The 17,023-nt window shown below is 46.8% G+C and overlaps 1 protein-coding gene across 1 annotated transcript in view; it reads left to right on the forward strand.

The window, feature by feature from the left end:
- Window positions 1–16,328, forward strand: part of LOC126481099 (homeobox protein homothorax-like) — a 494,851-nt gene extending 478,523 nt beyond the window's left edge. Inside the window, exon 8 of the mRNA XM_050104618.1 lies at window positions 16,258–16,328. Within this exon, the coding sequence (XP_049960575.1) occupies window positions 16,258–16,328 (71 nt within the window). The remainder of the gene's footprint in view (window positions 1–16,257) is intronic.
- The last annotated feature ends 695 nt before the right edge of the window (window positions 16,329–17,023 follow it).

A 17,023-nucleotide genomic window follows, 5' to 3' on the forward strand; every position in this document is an offset into this window, starting at 1 on the left:
GATACAGCACGCTTCGTCTTAGAGATGCAGAGCGAGGTGTCTCTAACGTAAAGCAGAACTCAGATGCTGGGGGTGAATTGAGAATTCTCAGCCATTACTGCAGACATTCTCTGCTCTTATACATCAATAATGTGGTAAGCTTTGGCCATACTTGTGTTCACTGAGACGAGGTGTGCGTCAAGTTCTGATGTTCTGATCTAATGTTAAGAGCCCGTTAGCTGCACCCAAAAAAAAAAAAAAAAAAAAAAAAATGGTTCAAGTGGCTCTGAGCACTATGGGACTCAACATCTTAGGTCATAAGTCCCCTAGAACTTAGAACTACTTAAACCTAACTAACCTAAGGACATCACACACATCCATGTCTGAGGCAGGATTCGAATCTGTGACCGTAGCAGTCCCGCCGTTCCGGACTGAAGCGCCTAGAACCGCACGGCCACCGTGGTCAGCCCCACTATGCACTTCAGCGAGAGTACTGTTGTTTTTTCATGCTTTTCTGGGTCTCCTATGTAGCTGATTAACTTATTCTACAGTCACTGGTCATATTCACGAACAGTTTTGTATTGATTCTACCATATATCCACCTACCTATGCCAAGGCTATCGTACATGCTTCAGTCCCCTCTTCCTTTGATAATTACTTGTATTCCTGATTCATTGGATAGAATATTTTTGATATCTTTTAGTAATAAACCCTTAGTTTATTTCAGTAGTATGATGGACCCTGTTATCGGCATGTCTGTGTGAGGTGCACTACTCATATTTCATGCTTAATTGGGCCACATCTGCTAATTTAATTTGATAAGCCATTTCCTGTTACGTGACTTTGTTTTCGTATAATTTGATTGATCTTACGGAGAGTTGTCTATCCCTGTAGGTAACTGAGGACAGATTCTGTAGTATCTTAGAGGTGGTCTAATATGCTCAACTGTTTCAAGGAAGGCTCGCTGTTGTCGTGTATCGACTGCAAATGTTTCCTCTTTATTTTCCATCGTATTGTTTAACTGTGTAAACGTGTGTTTATTACATGGAATGGTGATGTTTGATGACATTATCATTTTTCTAAGTCATCTGACTGATTTGAAGTGGAACACCACTATTTTGTTTATATTTTAGTAGCACTTAGGCCCTACTTTCTCAACTATTTGTTCGAAATACTCCAGTTTCTGACTTTCCCTGCCATTTTCACCCTCCACAGCTCCAGTTCTTCCTGAAATCTTCACACATACCCCTTCTTCTAGTTAGCGTTTTCCACGTATTCCTTTCCTCATCGATTTTGCAGAAAAGCTCCTCAGTTCTTACCTTATTTGTACATTTAATTTTCAGCATTCGTTTGTACGTATGCACCTCAAACTTTTCGATTCTCTTCCCTTCCTTTTTTCATACAGTCTATAGTTCAGTTTCGAACTGTGCTGCTTTCCAGAAGTAATTTACTGAAATTTTATTTCTGAGATTAACATCTATGTTTGACCCTAACGGACTTCTCTTTTGGCGTGAAATGCTCTCTTTACCTCGTTAGTCTGCTTATATGTCGTTCTTAACTACAATGTAGTCCTCCAGTAGGTTTGTCACAGATAACATTTCTGCTATTCCTGATTAGTTCTTCTTTGATTTATTCTCAAGCAGAATTCTGTCTACCGTGGAGTGTTTGTTACTTTCAGATTTTAGGTAATATTTCTACACTTTCAGAATGGATAACGATACCATAAGCCAATTATGTCACTGATACGCCCTCACCCGGAATTTTAATTTCAGCGCTCTTATGCAAGAATAAAGTGGGCCCAGTTGTGGATACCTGGACCCTTCGCATGCAAGAGAGGCAGTGGAGAAGGCGGGAAAAAACAAAAGAAGCCGCGAGAGCTGTCGCCGCGGCGACCGCATTGACAATAAAAGCTCATGTCGGCTCCGGTAACCCGAGCGCCGTTGGCGGCGGCGGCGGCTCGGGCTGGCCCGCGCTACGCCCAACCGAGCTGTTCATTAGCAAACCGGGCACCGCGACGCCTTATATGGCACAGCGCAGCGTAGCGCTGCGGCGTACCCGGGACCCAGCCCGGCCCAATTTCTTTTTCGTCCCGTTTCGTGCGTCGACCCCTCGCCCCCCGCCCGCCGCCGCCCGCCCCCTGCCCCCGTCTAAATTAAAATGCCATGCATTTAATGGCTCGGTGTTGCGAAGGCAGACGGCCGGTGCGCGCCTTGTAATTACACGGCGGGCTGGCCCGCGACCCTCCCAGCAGCGTCTCCGCCGTCACGGCCAATCCAGCGCCGTGGAAGCCGCTACAGGTGCGCCTTTCAGCACCAGCGGCCGTACTGCGTAATAAAGAAACCGTGCTTACCGCACGGGGCAGAGTTGATGTCGCGTGGTCTGCACGAACTCTGCGTTACTCTTCTTCTCTTACAATAATCTCACCGATGTAACAAGGAAGACTGATTACAGCTTAGCATTTTTTTCCTTATTAGTGTAGAGTTGTTGGGGTTGGGAGGTCACGAGGGTACGTTTAGCCGCCAAATGGGAAAGTAGACTTCTTTTGTTCACGCTGGTATCTACAAGTGCAGAGAGGGGTGGAGCCCCTCCACGATGACACCAACATGGTGACCATCACAGAAGTTCTACTGTCACCTCAATGTCATTAGTTTCAATCGAGCAGATCTCGGGAACTGGAGCTGTGATGCTGACCATGGGTCTGGGTAGGATTACCCACTAACGCGGAGACAGAAGTGATCGGAAAGCGAACGAAGGGTAGCAGGTTTAAGGGCAGAGGGGAAAAAGTGCAGAGGTAAGCGCGAAGAGGAAAAAAACCCTCTGCGATATCCTTTCTTCCAAGAGTGTAAGACCCACAAGTATGGCAGAACTTTCGTGAAGTTCTGAAGGTAGCAGACGAGCTACTGGCGGAAGTAAACCTGTGAGGACGGGTCGTGAGTCGTGCTTGAGCAAAGCATCTGCCCGTGAAAGGTAAAGCTCCTGAGTTCGAGTCTCGGCCCAGCACCCAGTTTTAATCTGCCAGGAAGCTTATCTCGGCGATAGTCAGGACAGGTAGTAAGAGCAATAGCGGTTTTTGTGCTTGCTGAGACAGATCATGCAAGGATACGGTTGTTGATAGTTTTTGGGTATTGTACAATGCTTGGTACCGTTCTCATGGCTTACGTTTGTCATAAAGAGTATAGATACATATCGATGAGAAGTACTGCTGAAGTTGGGTACCTGTGATATCTCTTGGGCCAGTTGCATCGTCTGGGTACCTGTAACATGCCAAGGTTTTCATATGGGAGATACTTGGTCATAAATAGATTGCAAAGTGTGGGATTTAGTTGGGTTTGTTTGTGTTTTATCTGTGTTTTATCTGGGTTGCCGGGTGGTCGGGGCTGGATACATTCAGCTCGCGTTGCCAGTTGTAATACAGGAGCTCACCAGCATTTGTTTTATCTGTGTGCTTGTACTAGCCATAGATGGTTAATTGTCGATAGCAAATAGTATTTTTGGGGGGGATTATGTTTCCATCTGTGCTTGTCATCATAGTTTCCCGGGCTTAGTATGAAGGGATTGTTAGTGTGTCTCGAGTTCCTAAGCAGTCGTAGGGCGAGTTTTTTGAACCCCCCCCCCCTCCCCCCGTAAGTACGTTAAGGCGGTATTCTCTGTGAAAGTCTGCAGTGCTTGTGTATTATGGATCATTGGTTATGATGCGCAGCACATTGTTCTGTACGACCTGCAGGCGTCGCAGGCATGTTGGAGCTGCGTATCCCCAAACTGGAGGAGTGAACATCATCCGAGGTCTGATCAGTGTCATGTGCGTGCATCTCGACACCCTCCTGTTCAGTGTATTTCGCCTGTTGAGCACTGCGTAAATTGTTTGAGCCTCACGTATGCTCTGTTGCTTACATATTCTGTGCGGTCGCTCCATATTGGTTTCCGATCCAGCCAGATATAGTGGTACCTAACTTCGCACAGAAACGTATTTGGCATGTAATGTTATTTGTCTGCAGTGTTGGTATTTGCCCAGTTGATTCGGTTTGCGAGTTAAAAGAGCTGATTCGCACTTCTCGACTTTGCCGTAACACACTACCGTACCAACAAGGCTCGCCAGTTCTGAGTGCTGTCTGTAATCGTGAACTGATGTTTGATGGCTTCCAGTCTCGCGCTAGGATTGTAGTGTCATCGGCGTAGATGCCTCCGATCGTGTTTTCTGTAGCTGAAAAGTCATCAATATAGAGGTTAAACTTTCCTTAAGTCCTCGAACGTTCCACAATCCATCTCGCCTTCCGTATTCGACTACTATCAGTGTTTCACCTGTATCATCATCTCCATACTTTTTCCCCGTTGAACACCTTTCGATTCCCTACACATGCCTCAGAGTTAACAACATTCCTTGGTCTCCCATTTTCATTTGTTTTTTGTTTTATCGCCAGTGACAAAGGAAAAATTCTTGTGAAACGTACATTCAAATTTCACCACCCCTTCGTAAGCAATAAACAGATGGTAGAAACGTACCACTGACCATGTTTTAACTGGATGATACGAAATGCGCAAGTTATTTCCAATTTTGGCCACCAGATACATATCTGACACCGTACAGCATCTCTTGTGTAAGTGGCGATTAATGATAAAACCATTCACATATTTGACCCTTTCTGCCCACATCCCGTTCCTAGTCCATTTCATATGGAAATACTTCTATACGTTTTTCTTGCATTCAAAGCGCCAGATTTGAACCTGGTGGCCAAAATCGGAACTATTTTTCTCGATCGTAAATCTGTTCCTGATTAACGCTTTGGAATATCTAAAAAGTTCCGCTGCCATACGATTAGTACAGCCCACGTTGGTCCTCTGTGAGTAGCTGCACTTTAATTATAACCGCACGGTATATATCTGCCGGGAGACACGAACGTCTCTGCAATGACTAAGATGATTATGCTCGTTGTGCTGGTGACACCCATATTTCATTTTGTGCGAAATTTTCGTTTATAGCCTTATGGTAAATTCCAGAAGACGAAACACTAATGTTTTCAGTTTTCTGTTGCGTTTATAGTATAGTTGTAATCGTATCCGGTGTATTAATGATGGGTAGTTTCTGTTTGATTCCGGTAAACACTGCAGAGTGCCTTCGACAAATCACGGTCGATTCTTGAAGCCATTCTGACCCACTTTTTTAATTTCCCTTTTTTAATTTCGCCCTGTTTAGTGCAGTGAAACTGAAACAATAAAAAGGCAATGACGTAAAACATACGGAGGAGCCCATCCGTTGCTGAAGCGCTCCTCGTACATGGTCTTGCTCCTTCATGTCTTTCGTGTCAGTCACGGCGCAAAGAGGAGCATATTGCTTTAACACGTTGGGGACACGAGAACACTTGTCAGATGCTGCTTTTTCCATTTTTCTCACATCACGATGCTGCAAACGACGCTTCCAGGAATTCCGTAGCACCTGACGATGCGGCTGCAGTTTTCCGGGAGCCAGCGGACGTGCGTTTTTAATTAGAGCGCGGGAGGTGGTGGTGGCGGCGGCGGTGGCGGCGGCGGCGGCAGCCATTATCCGGGGGCAGTCCCGGCCCGTAATGACGCGCCACCAAAGGGTTCACCCGCCCGCCCCCAAATTGTTTTACCTGAAAACGCCATATGGCCGCGGCTCGGCTCGGCACAGCACGCACAAAAACACCTGCCGCGCTGGGGCGCCCGCACTCACAACGGCCCGTCGCGCTCCACCCGATCGGATCAGAAAAAGAGTTCCAAATCGTTCACGAGTCCCCATACACAGCTAGTCCCCGTAGTGGTTTCACCACACCCCTGGAATTCGTGAAAGGTTACATTCGTTACTATCGTGCAAAATCGAGAAAAAATCTCCGCTGGTGCTGTCCGCGTGGTCTATATCGACATACAGGGTGTTTCAAAGCCTTTATACCAAATGTCTAGAGGTTACAGATCACGTTAAAGGAAACTTTTGTTAAAGTCAGAATGTTGGCTTATATGTTTGCGTGGTGTCTGTTCTTTCGGAAATGACCGAAAAGGAAATGATTTTGATGGTCTTTTTCTTCTCCATATGTAGTATGAAAGGTAGTGTTTCGTCTACGTTGAAGACACTAGTGATGGAACACTAGTTCATTTGTAGGAGCGAAGGAACGGCCTTGGGGTATTTCAGAAACTGTCCCTTCATTCGCCTGTAGCGGTTTGAAGAAGGGAAAAAGGTAAATGAAAATGGCTGAATAAAGTTAACCCAATCCTTTCGAATGCGAATCTAATGTGGTTAGCCACTGGTTCTCGGCATTTTGTGTCTTTTTACCGTAAACATTGCACTTTGTTCATACGACGGTATTTATGATACACAGGGTGTTTCAAAGTTACACCGAGAAGCTTCGAGGGGGTGTGGAAAGTGTCTTAAGGAAGCAAATGAGGATAGGAACCCGTGTTCGGATACGTCGTTACAGAGCGTTGGAGATACGGGCACCGGCGTCTGTATGTGCCCGTATATACAGAGTGTGTCCGTGATGATGTTACGAGGATAACTGTATTAGTTTGAGGTAAGGTTCCCTGGTCCGGAATCGAACGAGTCGAAGTTATAAGCGAAAATCGTTCTGAAACCTCTGAAAGTAATGTACATATTACCATGTGTAAATGCTACGGTTCCCAATTATGTTTGTTTATACGGTAGATATGTCGGGATGTACGAGTGTCATTCAATATGTAATGCCCCACATCTTTTTTTAAAAAATGCTTTACTATACATAGACAAACGTCCTTGTTGGTGCTTCATATTTGATGTTTGTTCTTTGCGCCGGTGAAGTTTAGAATCGTTCTGGAAGGTTTCAGAGCCGTAGTAAAGCGTCAAAATGGCGTCTACATTCGACTCACAGTACAAGCAGCGTGCTGCTATTGAATTCTCGTGCGGAGAAAAAGAAGCTGTGGTGAACATCCATAAACGTTTGTGTGCAGTGTATAGCGATGCTGCAGTTGATAGGAGTACAGTTGGGCGATAAGTAAAGAAAGCTACAGCCTCAGCAAACGCAGAAACAGAGCTTCATGATCAGCCACGCTTTGGATGTCCTGTCACAGCCACTACTCCAGACATGCTGAATCGTGCGGATGCCATTATTCGTGCCGACCGGCGTATCACAACTCGACAATTGGCTCTACAGTTGTGTTCAGCATTGGAAGTGCGTCTGCAGTGATCGAGACTCTGGGATACTCAAAAAAGTGCTCACGATTGGTTCCACGAATGCTCACAGATTCAAAGAAAGGCCATTTCATCTGAATTGTTTGAGACCGACGGAGAGGCCTTTCTGTCACGGATCCTTGCGGGGGATGAAAGCTGCGTGCACCAGTTTGCGCCAGAAACAAAAAGGCAAGCCATGGATTGGCATCATCCCCATTCACCACAAAAGAAGAAATTCAAGACAACCCCCTCTGCCGGAGATGTCATGGCGATAGTCGTCTGGGATTGTGATGGCGTCATTCTCGTGGATGTAATGACAAGAGGGTCAACCATCAATTCAGAGGCATACGTGAAGACTCTGAATAAAGCCAAGAAACGTTTCCGACGTATTCGAACTCGCAGGAATCCAGCAGAGATGTTGCTCCAACACGATAATGCACTCTCACACACAAGTCTGAGAACCCGGGAACACATCAAATTAGCTTGGACATATTTGCCTTATCCACCCTACAGTCCCTCGTATCTCCATCTCTTTGGGCCGCTTAAAGCTTCTCTACGAGAAACACACTTTGAAGATTACGAGAGTGTCAGTCATGCAGTGAAAACACGGCTACACCTACAGGACAAGTGCTTTTACCAGGAGGGAATACATGCTTTTCCACAACGTTGGCGTACGGCCATAGAACATGATGGAGACTACGAAGAAAAATAGCACATGGATATGTTGATGTATATTGTCACCAAATTCTGACTCTTAATAATAAATATGATTTGAGGAGGAAAAGGTGGGGCATTACATATTAAACGGCCCTCGTATATGCCCATCTTCAGGAGGGAATTTATATTTAAAGCGTAACCAGTGATAATGTCTGGAAACTACCAGTATATGGGCAAGTCTTCACGAATAAAAACAAGTGTTAATCCTCGAGTAAATAGTCGATTAGCTAGAGCTCTGTTCCAAAGATCCCAGAGAGTTGTTGTTCTCAGACAGGAGATTCGTCACCTGTGTCCCTATGCAGGTAATCGCGGAGCATCGCTGCAGCTCCAGTGTTTATTCTCGGGACGTTTGTGTCGGCGATCCAATCAGTCTTCCGCCAGAGCATCATTGGCTGTGACAGGAAGCGACCCTCGAATATGCCACGGCCGGCCGGCTGGGCACGTAGGCGTTTATTTTACGGCTGTTCCTCACGTCGCGGCACGTGGAGCGGGTGGCGATGCCCGCCGTCGCTCGGACGCGTGTCCGCCTGTGGCGCCAACACCCGCCTGTGGACAGCCCTGCTTTAAATGACGCGCGGCCGCTCGCTGCGCCTCGCATTCCAATTTCGCGGCTCGGTCCCACGCATAATATGTACCTTTATTCCCCGTGAAACGCTCTTCGCCACCGGACCGAGCCGCCTCAACACAACGACGGACAGCGGGGCGGCGCTGGGGTACGAATCGCTCCTTTCAGAGCACGAGAGACGCAGTGAAGACACACTCTCTTGACTGGAGAACCGTGACAATGCGCTGTGTAATGAGCAAGAAGCGGGCTCCCCGGGGTACTCCCTTCACAAGCGGACAACGACTGCGCAGCGCCAACGAGCGTTGTTTCCAGCATTGGTCGCCCTTTACGTTTGTCCCACGTGCTTGGTCACAATGTAGTGGCTGGGAACACTGGCACCCGCATTTTTCATAGCACAAACTAAGCAAAATTCTATTGGAGAGATGACCGTCGAATCCATAAGTAATTTCACTTTAGAAGAATAACAAGGAACGAGATATTTTACAGAATGCGTTTAGGCTTAATTTTCCCATGTCTTTTCCCGAACTGAATACGAAAGGTCACGCAGTCGGTAATAAGCACCCTCCGCCGTGCATTATAAACCAGGTACCGGACTATACATGTACGGGAGGCGTTCAGTAAGTAATGTAATACATTTTTCTCTGGAAGCAGGATGGTTTTATTCAAGATTCCAATACACCATACTCTTTTGGATACAAAACTCTATTTTTCAACATAATCTCCGTTCATTACGACGGTCTTATGCCACATCAGCTGAGAGGGCCTATATGCTCCGTGTTACCACTTTACTGGTCGACGTCGGAGCATTCGTCTTAGTGCATCAATAACCTCCCCATCATCCACATACTGCTTGCCGCTGAGTACATGCTTCATAGGGCCAAACACGTGGAAGTCGGAAGGGGTGAGATCCGGGCACCCCTTTGGGGTATCCCAGCTGGTGGACGTCTGTTGCAGCACTACCGACAGAGAAGTCCAGTTGAGCAGCGAAATGTTTGATTGTGATCCGTCGGTCTCCTCGAACGAGTGTGTCCGCACGTTCAAACATAGAGGGAGTCACAGCTGCGTGCGGCCGGCCGGCACGCGGCATTCCCGACAGGTTTGTGTGACCTTGTTGCGATGGTGACAGACGCCTGTCCCGAGGACTAACTGTGCATTCGTTCACGAGAGGTCTCCGTAGACATTTTGCAAGGCCCTATGAATATCTGCGATGTTCTGGTTTTCCGCCAAAAGACATTCAGTAACAACTTCCTGCTTGGAACGCACCTGCGTTTCAGACGCCAATTTCAAGGCTAAATATCGCGCCACCACCTATTGTAACTGAATGAAGAATATTCCACGATGTCTCACAAGAAATTCCTCATTTTTTTCGCTGAGTATTGACCATGAAAAACATGTTTTACATTATTTATTGAATGCCCTCCGTAGATGATGTTCTGACCTCATGTTTCTCATTGTATCTGACTGCGAATTAATGACTACTTACCATCACTGGGTGGATCTCTGACAGAGACCTCTGCTCTTACAGATCAACGTAGAGCTTAAATCATTCAACATATCTCAGCAGTCGTTCTGAACTCTACAGTGCTTGCCGTGGTATCAACACAAACCTGATTATCCATAAAGAATTTCTTGGTCATTACTAAATGATAACTCTCGCTACAAACTAGCAAGCCTATTCTGAAACCAACCATTAGGATCTGATTAAATCATTATGGCCTTATCTCCTTGCGTGTTTATAAATTCGACCACTGGATTATATGACAGTTTTTAATCCATCGAGATTCATTCACTTTTAGTTTCATAGAAAGCAGCAAGAATAAGCGAGATTACGCAGTGGTTAAGATAGTGGCCTCGTATTTACACGGAGAGCGGTTGAATTTCCCGGCTATGCATCCGGTTTAAGGTCTTTCTTAAATCTGGATTTTTTTTTTTCGACATCCAATCCCAACAAAGTTTGTGTTCGGTTACGTACGCATACTGTTTAGTAATCATCAACTTTCCCATTAGCGATACGGACGCTTGTGGGGATCATAATTTTAATTCTGACAAAAAAGCATTCCAGTTATCGGTTTGTTGCGTTACACGTTTGGCCACTTTAGTATCATTTTCAAATGATAATTCATCCGAAAACAGGGCCTTGTTGGAAACAAACGACTAAGAAATAAAGCTGCGTGTAGTACGTAAGAAGCGTAACGAATGTCCTCGGAAAGCGGCTTTGAGCGACTGCCAGCTGTTGCTGTCTAACGGGCGTGTTTTTAGAAAATGTCAGAACAGCTGGGAGGCTAGCGTATCTCACTCATTTCCATACATATCATGACCGAGAGAACGGTGCGTTTCGAAGATACTCGCTAATGGCAGTACAGTGGGTAAAAGAACTGTAATAAGCTAGACAGAGTCTTGTAGCAGATAGTACAGTTTGCATCAGGAATGTTGAAAAGGAGCACATTCGGTACATCGGAGTTTTGCAGTGCTAGTATGAATGGCTACTTGAGTGGCTTGTCCATAGTTTTGCGGCAAATTGCTTCCGCGCACGGACTCCACATTTACTTTGGGACAAGTAGCCTTGGCGCATTCGCATATATCCATGAGGATTGCAGGTCGCTGGGCACAGACTATCGATAACATTTACCGAACATTACCAACTTTCGCACACTCGGGATAACTTTATGCCAAGGCAACCGAAATCTTCGGCATATCCTTATTTTCTTGCCTGAATACCTTTTATACAAGATAAACAAGTGAGTTCTTTTCTTTTATGTCTACTTTTGCCGCTAATTTGTTGCTGTTGTAATTAGGATGCTCTCCTTCTTCCCGTAATAGTGCATCCTAAATTCTTGTGTGGTGAAAAATATTTTAGTATCTTTTTGGTTCAGTGTTACTAAAATAATATAAGAAGGCGATCAAAAAGTTTCCGTTGGAGAGCGTCGCTGCAACGTATATGCAATGTAGCGCGTTTCCGATGGGGGTATATAACCACTGACATGTAGGCATGAGAGTAGTGTGCCTTTCGTGTCTTTCCAACCCGTGTACGGTAAAAACTGAAAGGTGGACTATGGCGACATTATCACCAGTTGCGTCCAAACGGGAGCGACGTGTTGATATTATTTTCTTAGCTGACGAAGGACAAACACCGGTGGACATCCATCGGAGAATGAAGAACGTATATTGGGCAGCACGTCTGGCGAAAACCGCCGTCGTGGAATGGTGCGCCTAGGGGTGCTGCTGCTTCATGATGCAAACGTTCCCATATTGCGAAAGTCGTAACGCAGAATTAACGCCAACTCAAGTGGCCCGTCTTATAGACCTGATCTCTCCCAATGCGATTATCACACCTGCGGTCCCTTGAAAAAGGCCCTGAGAGGTCGACAGTTTATGTCGGGTGAGGATGTGCAGCAGGCATTTACGGACTTTCCACGCAGCGGGACACAATGTTTTATCCAACGAGTATCGTCAGCCTGATGCGTCGATGGGATGATTTCCTCAGTCCTCAGGGCGATTTTGCCTGCCTGGCAACCGGTTCTGGACTGTGCGGTGTTCGAACGGAAATTTTTCGATCGCCTCTTATAAACAGATGAGATAGAGTATTTTCCTCGTATAGTTGTGAAGTACCAAAAGGAAATTTTGTGTTCGTCTACATTTTGGTTCGTCGTGAGTGGATGCTGGGCTACTCGTCTCGCTTTCTCCCGCTAAACATGTGCATTTGGGCAGAAAGAGAGGAGGCGAGATAAATTATGTGACTCCGTCCGAACAAGCTCCTAAAGGCCCAACGGTACCGATCGACCGCCGTGTCATCCTCATCCGATAGGCATTAACGGGTGAGGATATAGAGGGGCATATGGTCAGCACACTGCTCTTCTGGCTGTTGTCCGTTTCGTGACCGGAGCCGCTACTTCCTCAATTAGGTACCTCCTCAGTTGGCCTCACAAGGGCTGAGTGCATCCCGATTGCCAACAGCGCTCGATATATCCGCACTGTAACCCATTCAAGTCCTAGCCAAGCCCGACAGCGGGAACCGGCGTTGTCATTGCGGCAAGGGCGTTGGCTGTTGCCTCAAAGCTCATAAAGATTTGAAAAACGTCATGATTTCTCTCGTCATTACAGATGTATCATTATAGACATAACACTAATTCAGATAGAGGGTGAAGGATAGAAAATGGTCTGCAAGTATCCGAGAAAACCGAGGATGATAAAGCCCAGAAGGGATTTTCGCGGGTGTGAACCCTGCGTCAACCGTATACGCGTCTACTGCCTTAACCACTGGTGAATTATCTTATTAGATACGGGAAGACAGAGAGAGAGAGATTGAGAGAGAGAGACTGGAATACTTTTCCGCTTAAGATACCAGCCTCCTTCACGACTGGTGATTAGCTAGTCTGTAGTCATTTCTGAGCCAAATTCCCAGAGTTGGGGGTGGTTCTGTAAATTTGCAGAGAGACGGACGGAAAAAAGAAACTAATAAGCAAAATTGCGTGACGTGTCTTGCTCAGAGCTTTTGCATCTCCAACTACGGCGATTTCTTTACGCAAAACGGCAGTCGAACACGTTTCACGGGACTTGTTTACTTGGCTCTGGCGCCAGCCCTCATTTGTGACTGTCTGTGAATACAGCACACACGCTGTGTCCCTGAATATTCGACGCTGCCAAGATTTCCAGCAGTCAGAGTTCCGGGATCAGGCGGGGGTCAAGACGGGATGAATCAGTCGCTCTCGGCAGCGACGGATGCCACTCAGGCGGCAGGCAGTAGGCAGAAAGCAGGAGCTGTTATCGCGCGCGCATCTGCGGCCAGCATTAGCCGGGCCCCACCAGGAAGCAGGCTCGCAGCTCCTGCGGGAGAATTTAACGCCACCGCTCGGCCCGCTATGCGCGTAAAACACACATATAAAAGCGCGCGGCTCGACTACGGCCAGTGGCGAGGAAACAAAATTGCACGCGCATGCAAATCAGCTCTAATAAGGAAGTTCTCTCTGCTCCGTCTGGCGTGAAAGAGAGAGAGAGAGAGAGAGAGAGAGAGAGAGAGAAACTCCAGCTGACCCGAGCGGGTTTCTCGGCTGGCCGGGCCAATTAAACGTAATGGCGCGATAACTCGCCAGCCTTAGTGCCGGCCTGACGCCAGATTTTTGTCTCACTCCGCTCTGCTCTCAGCTCTAGCGCGGTCGCCAGACGGTCGGGTCGTCTTCGGATTCCGCGGCCGGTGTCGCAATGGCAACAGGTTGGCTCGTACTCCGCTCGCCGGCTGGTCCTGCTCTCCCTTCCTTGGCGCCACCGCTCGTTAAGACGAGAAGCAACACTTTTAGGGTTGTCAGCCTCGCACCGACGGCACTCGTAGCAAAAGAAAACGTGATGATCGCAGCGGACGGCGAGGTAATAACATTTATCTCGCACACTAAACGAACGAGTTCCATACACTTACAGAGTGGTTACAGATTTATTGGAGCAATTAATTTTCGCCAACGCTGAACAAATGATCTCACCATATTTCGAAAAAAAATTGTTGCATTTGAAGCAACTCATCTGCCAAAGAAATCATATGCCCAACAGGTCGCCGATTTTGTTCATCCCTCGCACAATTGCTTAAAATCTTGCCTGTGTTAACACTCCTTCATATTGAAGTTTAAACTCGAGCTTTCGCAGATTAGCACAACCTCCTTCATCAGGAGACGGATTCCTGTTGCGAGCTCGTGGTTGTTCCGGTGACCTAGCTTGGAATTCTTACTTCTGTCAGCACTGACGTCACCTACAGGACGTAATTCACATGCGCAGATGTAGGAAATCGAAAATCTGGTGGTATGTTCCCCCTCCTCACACCGACACGTTACCGGTTTCCTACATTTGTACATGCAAATCTCTCCTTCTAGGTCGTCTCGCCGCGAAAAGGAGCTAGAATTCCTAGCAATATCATCCGAACAACGACAAGTTAGTACGCGCCATAAAGGAATCAGACTACACTCCTGACAAACAGCCATTTTCTGAGAAAAGAGATTGTGTTAATCTTCAGAAGGTCGAGTTTTAACTTCGGTGTGACGCGGACTGAACACCGAGAAGATTTTATAAAAGGGTGCCGCTGCGAGAAACTTCCATGTCATTTTGCGTGATTTCGATACATGCTTAGATGAACAAATACTGCTCTAGTGTGATGCGGTTCTCGAGCTTTTTCGACGAATCTAGGTTTAATGTTTTGTCAGCCTGTTGAATACCATCCAGCTTGCGACCAGTGACGTTCACGCAATTGGCTAAGACAACCCATACTGAATTTGAGTCTTACCCATCTTACTTCATTTTCTAATCTTCCATTAAACACTTGTATCACTGCAACGAATCAGGCTTCTTCAGAAAGAATCAGTAATAGCAATAATAATAATAATAATGATAATAATAATAATAATGAAACTCTCCTGGCAGATTAAAACTGTGTGCCGGACCGAGACTCGAACTCGAGACCTGGCGGAAGTAAAGCTGTGAGGACGGGGTGTGGGTCGTGCTTGGGTACCTCAGTTGGTAGATCACTTGCCGCGAAATGCAAAGGCCCCGAGTTCGAGTCTTGGTCCGGCACACAGTTTTAATCTGCCAGGAAAGTTTCATATCAGCGCACACTCCGCTGCATAGTGAAAATCTCATTCTGAATAATAATAATAATAATAATAATAATAGTTCTACATTTGAGGCGAGGTATGTTTGAAATGTGATAATAATTTTGTGTGGCTCAGTGGCCGGATGGAATTCTTTCAACTGGACACCGCTTCGGCAGCTTGCGTGTCCTGAATCTACCCCAGTTAGATAACTGGCGAAAGAATACCTTAAGTTTAACGTGGTATCCGAACCACATATCGTTCTTGGCTACTCATCACACCGTTGAGAGGTGAAGTGTAGATTAAAAGCGCACTGAAAATTTCAGTGGTCTGACCGGTATCCGACCCCGCGACCTCTTGGTTTCCAGGCACACATTTTTAGCACTAAAATGTCGGGCCTGACATAACGACTTGTGTGTCGAAATTAACATTTATTCATCGATACATTCAAGCGTACATCACAGTGAAGTCATACCAGGCTATACCCGCTGCGAATTAGGTACGCCGTTTAACGTTGTACTGCTGTAGGGGCGTAAGGAGAAGGTCGTTGCGTTTCCTGTTCGCGGATTGGGTCGGGATTGTCTGCATTACCGTCTGTAGTGGTGCAGACGGCTTCATTTAGAGAGAGAGAGAGAGAGAAAAAGAGGCTCAGAGCACTATTGGACTTAACAGCTGTCATCAGTCCCCTAGAACTTAGAACTACTTAAACCTAACTAACCTAAGGACAGCACACAAATCCATGCCCGAGGCAGGATTAGATCCTGCGACCGCAGCGGTCGCGCGACTGAAGCGCATAGAACCGCTCGGCCACACCGGCCGGCCATTTAGACAACAGAAGTGATAGAGTTATTACTCAACAGTAACTCTTCATAACCACTTAGGAAGTATGTTCGATACCGTACAATGCAGAGACACGTTTACTGTGTAACTTGCCCCATTAGCTGGGTAGGGAGATCGCTACTAGAACTCTCTCGGAGATCGCTTTCGTCCGCAAGAGAAATCGGTTTGGGCTTAGAGACCGTTCCCGAAAAGAAATTCTCTGTCATTCGTCATCGAATTTTAGTGTGCTCATTTCGAAGCGCGGGGACAGACGGCTGCGACGCGACGACTGATAAGTCGTTATCTCGTCGGTGGATTAGGGATCACTCCCTCCCTCCCGACCCTTCTCCACTGCAGACCCCGACTGGGAGCGTCGCTGTGGTCGGAGTGCAGCAGCGTCGGCAGCGAGGCGGGCAGAGGCCGCTGGTAATTCCTGTGTTTGTTGTTTGTTGTTGCAGACGCTCTAGGTAAGTGGCGGGCGCCCGTGGCGGCGGCGGCGTGCGGCGCCCTCGGCCCCCGCTGGTGGTAGCAGCCAGGTAGGCCGCCGCCGACCGCCACTGCAGCTCTGCAGGCGCTCCGCACCGCCCTGCGCTCCTCACCGCCTTCTGTCCTGCGGATCTCCCTCGAGGTTCATGCTTAACTGCTAGCAAAATGTTTGTGCTGGATAACTGCCTAAACATTCGAGGAGTCTCGATTGAGCCCAATATTTGTGGCTAGCATCTGACGTACAGGATGACTCAGTTGCCCCTACCGATGCGTTTTATGCAACACGCAACGCCTTCAAAAACCACGCGCGAGAACTCCATATTCTCTCACTCTCTACGGGAAAACTATTAGACCTTTATAGTTAAATTTTGTACTGGGATACGTTTTCTCTAAAGGCTGTGGTTTTCGAATTATTCACGAAAAACCTAAGTAACTGACCCTCAAACGTACCTCCACTCCCTCACTCATCTCTCACCACCATGATTTCCAGTATGTTCTTCTTGGCACTTTCTCCTACAACTATACAAAAATTCCTGACTACTGTTCCCAATATTCTACTTTTTCTGGTCCCTATTATGCCACCTACGTAGTCTGCTATGTTGTTAACATTATTAAACGTGCTCAAGTGGGTAATGAAACAAAAACGACCTCTGTAAACGTTAAGCTAAAACTAATTACGTTGACACTTTGATCCAAATTTAACTCTTATAAGCACAATAGTTTCGTAATCAAAAAGCC

The sequence above is a fragment of the Schistocerca serialis genome, chromosome 5 (assembly GCF_023864345.2).
Source record: "Schistocerca serialis cubense isolate TAMUIC-IGC-003099 chromosome 5, iqSchSeri2.2, whole genome shotgun sequence".
NCBI classification, from domain to species: Eukaryota; Metazoa; Arthropoda; class Insecta; order Orthoptera; family Acrididae; genus Schistocerca; species Schistocerca serialis.